Consider the following 15,309-nt stretch of genomic DNA (forward strand, 5'->3'; position numbering starts at 1 on the left):
AGTGATTAAAAAGAAGTTTTGTGTTCTGAACTGACCTTCAGTAACAACAAAGTGATTTTAGTACCATCTTTCTATTGTAACTCTGCTCTATGATCTGCTACAGTTTTGCGTTGTTTTTGTCAAACTCAGCTGATTTAAGTCAGTCTAAATCCTCTGCGCTGAGTGCTACTTGGTTTCTTTAAAAAAAAAAAAAAAAAAAAAACACAGGAAGTTGTTCAATGTGTACCCATTGTTTCCTGAGTGAAAGCCCCAACTTTACAGACTCAGTCATGTATATTCCCCCACCACATTCATGCTGTATTACTCCTAACGCCAGTTGTCAATCAGCATATCTGCCTACGTTTCCATAGGAAGAACAAAAGTATACACAAAGCACATTCTAAAGCTTAGACAAATGCACTGCTCCGTGTTATCTGTGGCTGAAAGGACCCCCCCCCCCCCCCCCCCCCCCCTCCAGCAAGGACAAATCTGAGCACTTAGCTGCATGCAAGTGTTGCAGACAAATGTATTGTAAACCAGTGGATTGACTGCTGGCATGTTTAACAGCAGAAAGGTTAATGTTGTAAACCTTTTAGGGAAACCCACTGATTGCATGTCCTTGTTTAGGCTTTAACCTTAAATGCACGTCGGCCAAATGGAATTTAGTGGTTGAATAGTTCAGCGGGGTGTAAATGAGCCTGAACGTCCAGTTGATTCACAGTAAGATCTTGATCAGCAGATAGTTGTCGGGGCTTGTTCTCTTTACAGCGTTGTTGTTACAGCTTTTATAAAAGTATTTTTATTAAGTATTTTAATAATTCTCCAAAACAGTTGTTTTGGCACATTAGTGTCTTCTGTCTTTTAAATGCGATAATTATTGTGGATGTTTTAGGTCACTCGGACTTTACTTGTCTTACTCTTGGTGTTGCAACAGTAAATGATTAGGAGGAATGAGGTGTGCTGGACTCATTGTGTCTGCAGACTGGAACAAGTTGAAAGGTTTGGGTGGTGCAGTGGTGGTTTGTGAGAATGAATATTTGTGGCTTGTGTTATGTCTATATTGTTTGATAGTCAGGAGTAACAGATTACAACATGTACTGACTAATCATCTGTTTGTCCTCTTTCAGACAAGATAAACTGAGGGAAATGCCTGTACATTAATGACTTCCAGTTGCAGCATGCATCATATTAAAAAGCCTTTCTTCTGGTTTGCAAAACAATGATTCAAACGGCTCCTTCCTACCTTCACTCCTTAATCCAGAGCTACACTCCCTCTCTCCAGTTACACTCTGCCAGTGAAAGATGCCAAGCGTTAACACCACTACATGGGGCTAAATCATTAGCCAGACTCTTTTCCCCTGTTGTTCCACGGTGTTGGAACGTTCTTCCAAACTCTGTCCGATTCTCAGAGTCCTTGTCTACTTTTAAGAGCAAGTTAAAGACTCGCTGTTCAAGGACCATGTCTGCCCTTAGTGTAACTCTTCTATTCAGTTGAAGCACTTTGTTCAGTTCTTTGCGAAAACTCAGCACTGAATAAGCTGCGGCAAAGATGATGTTGTGGGATCAACTGTTCCTTGTATTTTACAGAGATGGAAAGAAAGATGGAAAGCATGAAATGTTTAGACTTCTGTGTTTTTTACATGATATATTTACCAGTAAATTTGAGGAAAGTAATGCAGTGTAATTCAATATTCCCCACTCATATAAAGCTTTTTAACACTGTCTTGGTTCCACAAACTGTTTTACAATCGCACACTCATACAGAATTTGCCATGATATATTAGCACATTGTGTACAGTTTATGCTACAGTCACACACTGATGAGCAGATTGGGGCAATGTGGGGCTCAGTGTCTTGCCTGAGGACAGTTGGGGGTATGAAAGTATTGGTGAGTTAACTGCGAACGTCCATACTGCATGATAAGTAATGAGGTCCAATCTAAATGTTAATGTTCTGTGTAACACAAAGGGACTTGGAATGTCATTATAAGGAAACTTTAGCATTTGGCTAAATTGTAGCTTTTGTGTCAGTTTGTCAAAGTTTGACACAGGATGCAGTAACAAGGTTAAAAAAAAACATCTGATATTTAAGAACTAAACTAGTTGGAGAAATCTTTTAGTGAATATTTAAGTTTATACAGGTTTTAAAAAATGGTAGACAACTTTTTGTCTTGCAGTTGCTTTTGTGTCTTTAGGCATAGACTCCATCAGCATTTCCTTTAAACTCCACCCTGTTGTGTGTTTTACTTCTCCTGTGGGAATATTTTGGACACAACACGTTAGATCCTGGCATTGTTGACCCCAGTGCTAATGCCCTTCCACTTCAATAAGCTCTGCTGTACTTACAGCATTACGCCCACGTACACACTGTCTAAAAATGGCACTCCTTTCATTCAGGCTGTTTATCTTCAAATACTTGAAGAAAATTAAACATGTAAGTCCTATAAGCAAACTAAATTCCAAAATACATGAACTATTTTCAGCCTTATGCACAGGGTGGTTTGGCATGTGCAAACATTTTTCCTATGAAAAGATGATTGCCTTCCTGACCTATGGCTGGAGTTGTGTTGTAGCAACTGTATGCTTTGTTGTCATGGGTAACACTGTTTGGGCATTTGGATGTCTTTTTCTCCTAAATAATGAAAATCTGTGACCTAATTTGTAGTTTCCACTGTGACTCATTATGTCTTTGAGGAGACCGGGGTAGAAAAAGACAGATGGTGGCACAGCAGAAAGAAATATGGATAAATACAAGACTGCAGAAGAGGACATGTAAAGAGAGTTAGATACTGATGTAGAAAGTAATTAAAAGGAAATTTGATTTTACAAAACTTATGCCACATTTAATTGTGATGGTGATGGATTGTAAATGTTTATCAAACAGCTTGTTATGGGGGCTGTTTGTGTTTTCAGTGGTTATTATAAATAGAAATGTAGTCAAGTTCCTCTTTCATACTGGGTGGGAAGCCTGCCGACTGAGATGAGATGGGTGTTTTTTAACTTATTAGGCAAAATTCTTCATTTATTTAAAGCCTACTTAACAAGTCGGCGTCATGATCAAGAATGAAAAGAGCACCTTAAAGAGGCAGAGTCTCTTTAAGGTAAAGGTGGAGAGGTGTTCATTTTGTGAAAATTTATGAGCAGCTTGTTCAGTGGTTCTCTGAAGTGAAGTGGCAAAGATTGATTTCATGCTTTAGTGTTTAGATTGTTTAGAGTTTAGAAAATTTTAATAAAATTCTTTAACCAGATCAAGAGTGAAAACCAGTTTACAAAACTTGATTTGCGCCATCAATGATTTAAAAACATGAATACATGGGCTCCTATGCACTAAAAAACTGACTGAATAAACTCAGGTCAACATTGAATATTAAGATAAGATAGAAGAAGCCTTTATTAGTCCCACAGTGGGTAAATTCCAGTGTTGCGACACATAGAGAACAGCAGGAGACTGGAAAACATGCAGTTTACAAGCTAATTGGTGTACCCCTTTCATCCTCTCTGGGCTTGAAGAGATGGGTTCAGTTGAAGTGTCTTTTTATTTTCCCCATGAATGCTCTTTATTTAGAATAAAAATGAATTAATAGTATCTAAATGCATCACAGTCAGGACCTGGTAAAGTTCTCTAAAACAGGGGTGGGCAACTCCGGTCCTCGAGTGCAACAGTCCTGCAAATGTTAGGAGTGTCCCTGCTGCAACACACCTGATTCAAATCAAGGGCTAATTAGCAGACTTGTGCAGAGTTAGATGTCAAGCTCTGCACAAGTCTGTTAATTGCCCGGTATGTTGCAGCAGAGAGACTCCTAACATTTGCAGGACTGTGGTACTCGAGGACCGGAGTTGCCTACCCCGGCTCTAAAAGCTTAAAAGGAAAAAGAATCCATATTGTTTCCTGTATGATCTCCTTTTGCATAGAAACTTCTGTACCACCCTCTATCCCCCATCACCTTTTGCAGTTTGTGTATCTTCATTTCCTCTCATTGACTTCCTGGTTCCTTGTCCCCTGCTTTGGACTACTTTTTGTATGAATTTATATCAATGGGTAAGGACAGGAAAGTGTCTTTTTGTTAGCACAATTTTTTGCCAATGGGATCAATGACAAGATCTTGGGCAAATACAATTTAAACTTTTTATCATTTCATGTTATATAATAGTTTACAAGCCGTATTTCCCCAAAATGACCAGAGGAGTCAGACACTTACCCTGCTTCTCGCCCAATGATTGCTTTGAGAAGCTCCAGCTTCTATGCGACCCTTAATTGGGCTAAGTGGTTAAGAAAATCAATGAATGAGTCAAACAATGTCTGGCAAAGCCTCAGACAAATAGGATCATAATCTATAACCCTAAGCATACCATTTAGTTTAATTTAGCCACTGTGTATTAAACTGATATCAGCTTAAAACGTAGTAGTTAATTCTATAATTAACCACCATATGCTTGAGCATGTGCTGGACTGGCATATGAGCCAGTCCCACACATGTAGATGAGAATGTGTCTATAAATAAAGTAAGAGTGCTTATCCAAGTAAGAGTGAGAAAAAGATGTAGAGGATCATGTTTGCTGCATGAAAGTTGTATAAACAAACAGAAACAAGGTGTTTCATAGTCTGAACTCTCATCATGTCTGATCAGTTGCTGAACTTGTCTTTATACAAATGTATAAATATGTGTGGAAATTAAAAAATGTGCATTTCTCTTTCAGGTTTGCAAGAAATAATTCCTTTCTGGACACCTAAGGGAGTGTTTCTGGTTTGACTTCTGCCCCATCTTTCATGTGCTGATGAGACAGTCTGATGTCTTCTCCTCTGTCCACTCCAGTCATGCCCTCGAGACGAATCTAGACCCACATTGTCTGATTTTCCATTCTAGTGGATCCAAGTTTTGTAAATGGCTAGTCCTGTTTTAAACCGGTAACCCCTCAGCGCCAAGCTGGACCCGAGGACTCAGACTCCCCACACCTATTCCTGCTCCTCTGCCCCATCCCCTGAACAGTCCTCCAAACACATCCATGCATCCCACCTTCACAACCCAGAGCTCCAATCGGTCAGCGAAGAGGAAGAAGAGGAGGAGTATGTCAGTGAGGCGAGTCTGCCAGCTGCACTTAAGACATTCAAGGCCACCTGCAAAGATGCTGAGACCATTACTGGTAATGTTGCATGCATCTGTTATAACAAGGAGTAGAAATAACTTACCTGAGTCCATTTGTCTTTACTGAAACGCTGTGATGAGCGCAGTTATACATAATTCATCTTTTAAAAAATGCTCTGCTCTAAAAGTCCATTTGGCAGAGTTACCATGGTACAGAAGTTATACATGAGGATGTGTTCCCAGTAAAAGGTTACAGTAATACTGGCCATCAGAGTAATACAGTTTAGGATTAAAGTTGAATGAAGAATGCAGGCAGAGGAACATGGTGTGTTTTAAGAGTGGGGCCTTGCAGATTGTGAGAATCTGTCCCTTTCTGTGACCCTCTTCCAGTGTCACATCCTGTCAGTAAAGTAGCTCCAGGGGCCTCAACTGTGTGTGCAAGCCAGCATGCGGATGGGAGAACTCCCAGTAGACATCTGCATCGTTTCTTTAACTCATCTCCATTTATCAGTTTTCCATCCTTTTCTCCCGCTGAGCAGAGGGATGCTCGTCTAGTTTTCAGTAATGCACTGGTCTTTCTTACAGTCTGGACCACATACTGTACACACATAAAATGATAGTACACACAATTGTTAATTCACTGTTTGTTCCTTAGGATTAGTTCGCATGGAGAAAATATGTCCAGTTTACCTTCTATTCTCTTATTTTTTGTGATAAAATCTGAAAGGCTTTGATGTGTAACACGGCTAAGCTGCTGTTTAAATGGAGCTTAAGATCCTGGGGAAAACTGTAGGGAGGCAGGAGCGATCTGGATCCAACTCAAAGCTGCTTCATCACAGTCATCAGGGTTTTGGTGCAGAGACCAAAGCAGTAGGATCACAAGGAGGAAAACACCCTCCCTTTTCTCCCCGTACAGGAGTCCAGTTCCTGGTATTATTTAAATGTTCTTCCTTTTTAAACTCTGTAATGGGAACAAAGCATGACATTAGGAAACCTGGAATACTTTGAGTGTTGGCCAATCTATCAAAGGCTTAACACAGACAGACAATAGTTTGCAGCTAAAAATCTTTTTAGGTTTGTATATTTTCTTCAGATAGAAGAAACCAAAGAACCTCAGATCATTCAGCAAGTGATGGGTTGCACATATCATATATCAGTGTTGTATATTCGCTACTTGTCATCCCCTTCAGCAACTGCTGTTTCAGTATTTTATTAGCTGTAATGCAAATGACATCCAAAGCCTTCAGCATTTAATAAATAAAATAGATTATTAATAAAGATCTGTTACTGAACTTTATAGTGGAGTTCAGACTAAAGGTGCCCTTTTTTAAAACAGTTTTTTTCTGGAAAAACTTGCAGCTGCCAATGTAAGTCAAGTAATATATTACTTTATATTTAAGGAATAAAATAGATTAAAAATGTGAATGTTATTAAGTGATCATCTCTGACTTTACATGTATCAGTCATCAGGAAAGATAGATTGATCGTTTGTCCTATGTTTATAAAAAGCTAAAAGCATGAAAGCATAGGGGTGTGGCTCAGGTGGTTGAGCTGATTTACCTGTGACCTGAGGTCAGCGGTTTGAGTCCTGCGCTGCTGCTCTGACGGGAAACCAGCGTAAAAAATGTGCCAAAGTGCTTCCAACCACTGAGCTGGTACACTGTGGCTTCTTGCTATTCTGGTTCTTACCGTTTTTAGTAGTTTTTGTTCTTTGTTGGAAAGTCTTAAATGAGTGTTTTTCACTGGGTTGTGCAAAGGAAAAAAATCTAGAAAAAAGCTGTGGAAACGTTAAATGTAGTCCTGCTTCTTATCCATGAAGTCCTGCTGAAACCAGAGATGCCAAAGGGTTTAGATCAGTGCTGCCATCTGCTGGTTGGAAGGATTGACAAAGTATGAATTCATAGATGCATAAGATATTTTAGCTTGTCTCTTATCAGGTTATTTCCTCCTGTTAAACTATTACTGACAGTCGCCCTGCCTCATTTTTAGAATATTCTAACAGCAGCCGTCACTGAGTCTAGACTGTGAATGAGCACAGTGAGTTGTTGCCATGGAGCACTTCCTGGGTATGAGGTACCTTCTCCGTGGTTACCGGCCTGCGGTGATGTAAAAAGCTGAGCAGCAATGAAATTATGGGCAATGTGGTTAGGAAGGGGGGGGGTTGGCACAAAGAGAAAGGGGACAGAGAACTTTAGGGAGAGGCTGATAAAGTTACGCAAGAGGACAAATTCTGTTGGACCCGAACAGAAGTGTAAGCTCCCTGCCTCTGATCCAACACAGCATGCAGAAATGTCCATTGTGCTCTGTTTGGAAGGGAACTTGGCTTGTTTTTTAACACATAAAGGAGAGACAAAGTAACCAAGTTCAACTCCACTACTATGCTGAGACATTATTCTCTGTGAGCTCCCACAGCCAGCCTGACGGTGAAATCAGCCAAAGTTAATAACATGTAGTGTAGCAGTGTGATTAGGTGAGATAACTCAACTCAGAAATGGAAAGAAATTCTGCACTGTTCCTGGCAACAAGCTTGTGATGGGTTTGAAATGACTCACAAGTGTTTCACATCCAAATCTGACCATTTATGGTATTTGAACTTTTTTTATAAATTAGTTTTCAAAAAATTCAGAAAAAATTGATTTCAAACGGAAACAAAAAGGCATAAACTTAAGATTTTCTTTAAATGGAATCCAATACAATTTTTTCATCAGTTACTCTATAACATTTCTCCAACTATTTGTAACTGCGTGCATGCGTGTGTCTGTGTGTCCTAGATGCTACTTAAATCACTGCATGCATAAACGCTGCACAACATATCCTTCCATTGATCAGATCCAACTCCGTCAGGAGATGTGTGTGCGTGTGTGCGTGCGTGTGTGTGTGCGCGTGTGCGTGTTTCTCTTGCCTTTAAGCTTTGCTTTTTGTTTCAGCTTTACTGAGATTTTTACTTGTTACAATTTTGAGTTGCTGCTGATCAGCTGCCGAACATGTTGACCAGCTCATGTATGTAATGATGGTAGAAACAGTCTTTTTTTGTTTTGTTTGTTTTTCCGACAAAAATCAAGACAGCCAATGACTGCTAGACTAAAATTGAGGAAGTATTGAAATGATGATACACCAGATAAGCTGCAAAATGCTTCAGTTGTTTCATACAGTGAGAATTCGGTCCTCTGTGGACCCTTCTGGACCTTGAGCTAATTCTCTGAACTGAGATCGTAGTGCCAACTGCAGGTAACACACCGTTTGGTCCTAATTACTTCACAAAAAACAGAGTATATTTTCGAATCAAAAAAATACTTGAGTAAGAAAGCAAGACAATAAATAACTGGCTGATTCTTTGGATTAGTTCAACCATGTATCAGGCTCTGTATGAACTTGTTACTGAAAAACCAATTGAAACATTTGTAAAATGAACTTTGGAGCCAGTTTGAACCTAAACTGCTTATGAAACATCCAAACTACTAAAATTAACAAGAAATGTAGCAACTAGTCTTTCTAAACCAATCGCTGGCACTAATATTGGACTTCTGAAACTATTCTCCATTAGCTCATAGCGTATAAACACACGCATACCACACACACACACACACACACACACACACACACACACACACACACACACACACAGTGTCATTCAGGGCCAAATATTGGGATTTGTAGGATTTCATGACAAATCCAAAATGTTGGCAGTTTTCCTGGTGTGCAGGCCATGAATACTGCTGGAACTAGAAATCTTTTCCCCCGACCTCTTGCTCTGGCTGTGAGACACTGGCTGAGACACTGGCTGAGACACTGGCTGGGACACTGGCTGGGCCACTGGTTGAGGTTGCTTTTCCACTAAAGGACATTTTTAAATGTCTAACTTTCTCCCACACATTAAAAATCTATCAGTTTATTAAAGTATCTGCAGCTTAACAGTCAAAACAGCAAAGTTGTATGAACCGGGTTGGGCCACTGTGACCCACAGTCTTTATTCGCTAACAGAATAACGTGTGTGTGTGTGTGTGTGTGTGTGTGTGTGTGTGTGCGCGCGCGGTTTGCTGGGCCTATAGGAAGTTCCCTGCTGAGTTTGTTAGCTGTCAGAGAAAGAGAGGGCGAGCGTGGGGCGGTCCATGTGGTTACCGTCATTGGCATGTCAGGCATGACGGACCAGTTTGGCTCGGGTCTCTGTCCTCTTCACTCCTCCCTCCCTTTTTTCCTCTCAGTCTCTTTTTGTCTTGTACACCCAGTGCCGTCCTCTAAAACCTTCAGCTCTGGTTCGCTCTTCCTGTTTCCCACCCTCCCAGCTCCTTCTCTCTCCCCGTCCCCTCTGTTTTAACTTTTTGCGACCTTGCCCTCTCCTGGATCAGTGGAAAATGTGATTGGAGGGCAGGAGAGCTGCTGGTTGTCGGGCTTCAGGCACCATGAGTGAGTACACTGTATGCAAAATGTTCCTCTGGCAGTTTCAGCTGAGTTCTGCTTAAGTTTCTAACCAGACTGAGTTGTTTCTCCCACCACATCTAATCCTTATGTTTGTTTTTCTTTCTGCCAGTGATTTGTTTTCTTGCCTTTCAGGCTTGAGAAGTTGGAAGTTGGAAGATTTCATTTATTTACAATGTAAAGAGCTGTTTTTTATGATGCCTGTTTGATATTACACGTCTCAGAAACATAAAACTTTACACAGCGAAATGCTCCATATTTCAGACTTAAATGTAAAAATAATGTAATGTGTGCAGAATGGGGATTTGTTTCAAGCAGCATGACAGCACTGCTGTGCTTCACAGGAGGCGGCCATGTTGATCTTGAATAGTGTTGCTCTCAGATTCAGAGCGTTCTCTGTGTTCACAAGTCTTATTCCGATGGTTCAGCAATCCGACACCAACACCATGTGGCTGGCTGGGGACAAGCTCACATGCTTGCACTGTATACTTTCTCCCCTCAATTACCTAATTTAGGGTTACACATGACCAAATGTGCAGCGGTGGAGCTTCTCTGGTCAGACCAATAGACAGAAAACAACACTATTTGTCTTATTCTTAGATTTTAACGTTTTTACTTTCACTTTATTTCTTCTCTTGTTATGTCATGTGTGCACATACTGGTGTGTGTATTACTCAGACTACATGTCAGTGACCTACTCCTGCATATGAGTTTGAGCTGTGTTACTCCAGCGGCTTCAGTAGCTGCTTCTAACGTCAGCACATCCTGGGAGCTGGTGTTCTTTCTGCCTCCTGGCTATTAAACTTCACAATCTTGACCATTTTAAATCTCTGTTGCTTCTGAAAAGCCTCTTAATGTTTTGATGGGGTAAATTACTCTTTAAATGTTGCTGTGGAAAAATGAGGTAATCAAATGCAGGGCCTCCATGAGAGTCACACACACCGAATTATCGCTCACCACCTCTTTACTTTGAACAGACCCTGTGAACTTTTGTTTGGCTATTTATAAATCATTTAATGACAGTGGTCTCTTTTCAGAACTGCAAAACCAACATTTGCACACGTATGAATACAGTGTGATCTTACTGACAGAAAGCATTTTGTCAGCTGAAGCTAGGGAAAGGTTTTGTTGATTGTTTTTAGCAGCTGTGTTGCAAGGAAAGGAAATATTGGGATATTCAGTAGTTTTCTGAAAGCAATCTGGTTTATTCCAGTGCTTTTTACGCTCCCAAATGCAGCTTGTATTGTGTTTAACAACTGCAGAAGTGTCAAATATAACTATTCTGATGGTCTGCTTCTGAACTGCATGTTTTATTCAAGCCAAACATTTAGCCAAAGACAACAAGAATCTACAGTTTTCTAAAGCGGAACAAATAAATCCAGTCCCATTGATCCTGCAGCGTTGGGTGGGAACACTGATCTCAATCCTGTGTTAAAACTGCACTGACTGTGCCTGCTGAATGATTCACCAGCTACTGTGTCTGCACGAGGGTGCATGTGTGTGTGTTTGCCATTTTCAGCACAGTCATTCAGTCTGGATTAGCAAACTGTAAGAGACGGCATTGTCAGAGTCGTACACGGACAGAGGAGCAACAGAGCAACCAAACAAAGGATGTTATTTTTACCATGTGTTCATTCTCATTCGAAGTTTCTGTTCATTCTGTCAGTCCAAGAGCTTCTCCGTTCCTTATTTCTACATTAAAACCTAAATTGTATGTGTGAACAGAGTCTTTGTTCTGCTGACGTTAGATTTGGATGTCAACTTTTAATAGTCCACTAAGCTGATGTGCAGACTGAGTGGCACACAACAACACACAACATGGCTTTCCGTTTCTGTGTTTTTAAAGCTGAAGCCTGCTGTTAGTTAAGACCTGCAGAGTGTTTTTAAACACTTCTTTTTTATAAAACTCTGCATTTTATTTTCTGAGCAGAAAAAACAGGATAAAGTTTATGATAGACATCTTCGCTGAGACTTAAATCTTGAGGCGTCTCTCCTCGTTTTACCAACTGGTGTGGTCTGGTGGATGGTGGGATAGCAGTGTGGTTGTCTGACTAAAGCAGTCAGGCTGATATTAGAAAATTCTAAATTTTAATGTCTACAGAGAATATAAGGATATATATTACTGAATTTAAAAGTCTTTGTTATTGATGTTTTGATTGTTGCATTATGGTGCAAACACACTGGATTTGATTTCTGAAAAAGATGATCTAAGATGACACAAATAGTATTACCTTCACTTTACTGTAGGAACTGAATCAGTTCCTCCGTCGGCCACTAAGAGGCCTCATACACCTTCAGGTCCTACAGAATGCATTGAAGTGGAGGTCTGTTTTCTACCTGCATCTAAATGATAACAAACACTCATTTTGGCAAAGTTATGCATACATCCAGGACAGAGAGCAAATATTATTAGACAATGACATGATCTGATGCATTAAACAATTGCTACCCAGAACAATCTGGGGAGGCCTTTGTTATAAAAAGACAACAAACAAGACTAACACAAACACACACACACACACACCACTCAGATCTGTATAACATTACAGCCTGAACAAGCTGATGAACAGGAGCTCCTATAAATAACTTATCACTTCTAAAAGTTAAAAGCTTGGTGAGATTAAGTCTCTCGTATTTATAATCTATTGTAAGAAGTCTCACAAGAATTTAACCAACTTCCAAAGTAAATGATCGTTTCAGCGCCAGAGAATCCTCAAATGTCTGGTCAGACTTGGCTATCCAATGCAAAAACTGACATTTTATTTTCAGTTTTCTAGAAGGAATCTAAAAGACTTTAAAGAAAATAAAATGACAGCACAGCATCTTTCTTTCTCCCTTTGCAGATGTGTGTAACAGTACTGACCTGCCGGAGCTCGAGATTATCAGCTTATTGGAGGAACAGCTGCCAGTCTACAAGCTGAGGGCTGACACCATCTTCGGATATGATCAAGATGACTGGCTGCACACGCCTCTCGTGGAGCCCGACTCTGCCCTTGACCTGACTACTGAACAGATTGAGGAGACGCTCAAATATTTCTGTAAGCTGATCCTGCAATGTTGCCACAGTTAACACTCTGTGCTCATGGTTGCTGTCACACACTTCAGAGCAGATGCGAGATTTGATTGAACTTTTAGGAAATTTCTGTTATGAGTGTGTGTGAAAGATTTATGCTGACCTTTTAATCCTCTGACAGGCTGAGATGGCCATCTGTCCTTTAATGTGTGGGGATGCATGAGTGCTGAACATGGTTACCAAAACAAATACTGACTGTGTCCTTATGGCATACTGGTAAATGATTTGCACTTGCGTTGTTTAAAAGAACCCTTCTGCTCTTGTCTTATCAAACTGCCTTGTGGTTGTCGTCTATTTCAGCTGTAAAAAAAAGAGACACACACCCTCAGCTGGAATCATATAAACTCACAGAAGTTCACAATAACACGTGCAACCCTTACACATGGCAGAAAACAGAGGTTTCCTCTCTGCTATAAATGATTTAACTCTAATTCCTGTCTGCTTGAATAGCGACTCGGGGTAAAAACGATGTTTAAAAATAGATTGCACCTCACGTTTACAGACTCTTCTGAGAAGTGAAACTTCTCTGTGTTCCACGCTGACATGGTCACTTTGAGGCTAAACCTTCGGAGGCAGGCAACAACAAATCCACATTACATATGAAGCTTTAAAACACAAAGAGGGAAGAGTTCTGCCAGATGTTGCCGTGCTTCCAGCTGTGTGTTTAATATATTGTCCCTGCTATCCTCACCCTGCCTGACTGGAGGCATGTTGCTTTTCATTATTACCTCAGGACAGATGGCTGGGATATCAACACCCTACGGGGCCAGGATATATGAGCAACGATGGGTCACACATGTCGTTCTAGTCATGAAGCCGAAGCAGTCTTTAGAAAGTAGAATGAAGGTGATGAGGTGTGAGCTTATAGCTCTGAATCAAATAGTAAATCTACCTTAGGTCGTATGCAGACACGCTCATTCATGCAACTGTGTCCAGTGCTCAGACTTGGCAGGATGTCTCAAACACACTGTTGCATCACACCAAGCGGTCGCTGATGTGACCTGCTGCATGAGGAGGACATGTCTAAGGAGATGATGACACAGAGGCAGCCAGCCAATCAAAAGCAACCCCATGTTGTCATGATGGAACATTTTACAAAACATTAACATTTTTTTTAATAATTAGATAATTGAAATTTTGGTGACCAGCAACGTCAGTGGTGTGAGTGACAATAGCTGATGCATGTTAATGTTTATGAGGAATAATTAACATTTACAACTAGTGACATAAATGGGGAAAAAGATGTTTAATATTTTTTTATATTCTGAATTGAATTTATATTTAAATTCATTCAAATTTAATGATCTCTATCGTTATCGTTTCAAAATAAAGATAATTCAATCGGGACTGTATTGTACATAATTGTATTAATAATATATGGATTCTTCAGAAGTATTACACAAGAAGAATTTACAGCTGAAATATTCAGACGGCTCATTAGCAGAAGTTCCTCTTCCTCGTTGCGTCTGGATCACATCCATCCATTTCTTTTCTGTATCAGTTTGTCTGCAGTTTACCTTGAATTGTGTCATCTGCATCATGCGAGCATCTAAATGTACTGAGCTACAACTGATCTGTTCATAGTGAGCAGTGTCACTTTATGGTAGCTCATTCAAGGTGTTTTTTGTTTTTCTGAGACCCTTACTAGTTTTCTGTCTCGTGTGTATATGCTCCATCGCTCCCTACACAATGAGGAATCCTTGATCACTTCATTTATATTTGGCTTGCCACGTCACCTCTGCCAACACCACACAGCCTTCCTGCTAGCTGCCTCTACATGCTGAAAGGCCTTGGAGTCTGAGCCTGTTACTATAGCAACCCCACAGAAGGACAGAGTAGGAGAGGAGGGGAAATGCTTGCTGTTGTGGGCAGGAGCATGGCAGAGATTCCTCTCCTTCTGATTGGACAAAGACTCCCTTTAAGCCCACCCAGCTCATGATGTCATCATTAGCATCATTTCTGCTGCAAAACCCGTGACTGCTGCTGCTGCGTGCTCTCCGTGACTCCGTATTATTCAAGTCATTGTTAGAGATGCGCTGCTCCATGCATGGAGTCTATGCTGCCGATAAACGCAGGATGTTGTAACAGGGAAGACAAGAAAAGGGGGTCATAATTTATCCTCAAGAAGACGACCTCATCCTGAGGAGACATACGAGGAGCAGATGACAAAGTGACATGAAGATATTAGAGGCACAACCTGATTAATCTGAAGCTTCAGAATGACTGAAGAAATGTGATGTACAGGGAAAAAAAGAGAAGACAGTGAGAGATTCACAGAAGATGGCATTGTTGCTGTTATGGTAAAGACCAGACTGAAAGGACATGTGATGAAACTCCTACCAGCTGCACGTGCATACTGATAATAACTACAGAGCATGCTTGGAAGGTGGAACTTGCTTCGTTACAACTGACCACCTGATTATTTTTTGTGATTAATTGCTCTGACCATGCTGGGACACTGGATGTGCCAGAGATGTCGGTACGTTGGTACATCTGTGTGACAGAGCAGTGAGGATGAAGAGACGAGGCCAGAGCAGAGGCCAGAGGTTTGTCAAGGCTGACTACTATGAACTGGACTGGTACTATGAAGAGTGTACTGATGGTAAGAGTCAACTACAGCGTGTGTGATGTGGAGTTGTTGCAGAGTCAAACCACAAACTGGAGCGTTCATGTAAATATGGAGGCAGCAGGCCGTTTAATTTTTGTATGTAATACAGCAGGTGACTTCAAATAAAGTGCTAACTTGGTAACTATTATG

At 40.6% G+C, this 15,309-nt stretch overlaps 1 protein-coding gene across 5 annotated transcripts in view; it reads left to right on the plus strand.

The window, feature by feature from the left end:
- Window positions 1-4,898: 4,898 nt before the first annotated feature.
- Window positions 4,899-15,309, plus strand: part of trak1a (trafficking protein, kinesin binding 1a) — a 33,104-nt gene continuing 22,693 nt past the window's right edge. For 3 of the 5 annotated variants that reach the window (XM_079240604.1, XM_079240606.1, XM_079240605.1), the window contains exons 1-2: window positions 9,329-9,466; window positions 12,322-12,516. In XM_079240604.1, coding sequence (XP_079096730.1) covers window positions 9,463-9,466; window positions 12,322-12,516 — 199 coding nt within the window. In that variant the 5' untranslated portion in view covers window positions 9,329-9,462. Of the gene's footprint in view, window positions 5,121-9,328; window positions 9,467-12,321; window positions 12,517-15,309 lie in introns of those variants that run through there. The other 2 variants (XM_079240608.1, XM_079240607.1) reach the window with 1 other exon arrangement.

Source organism: Telmatherina bonti (genome assembly GCF_933228915.1).
Source record: "Telmatherina bonti genome assembly, chromosome: 5".
Taxonomy (NCBI): Eukaryota; Metazoa; Chordata; class Actinopteri; order Atheriniformes; family Telmatherinidae; genus Telmatherina; species Telmatherina bonti.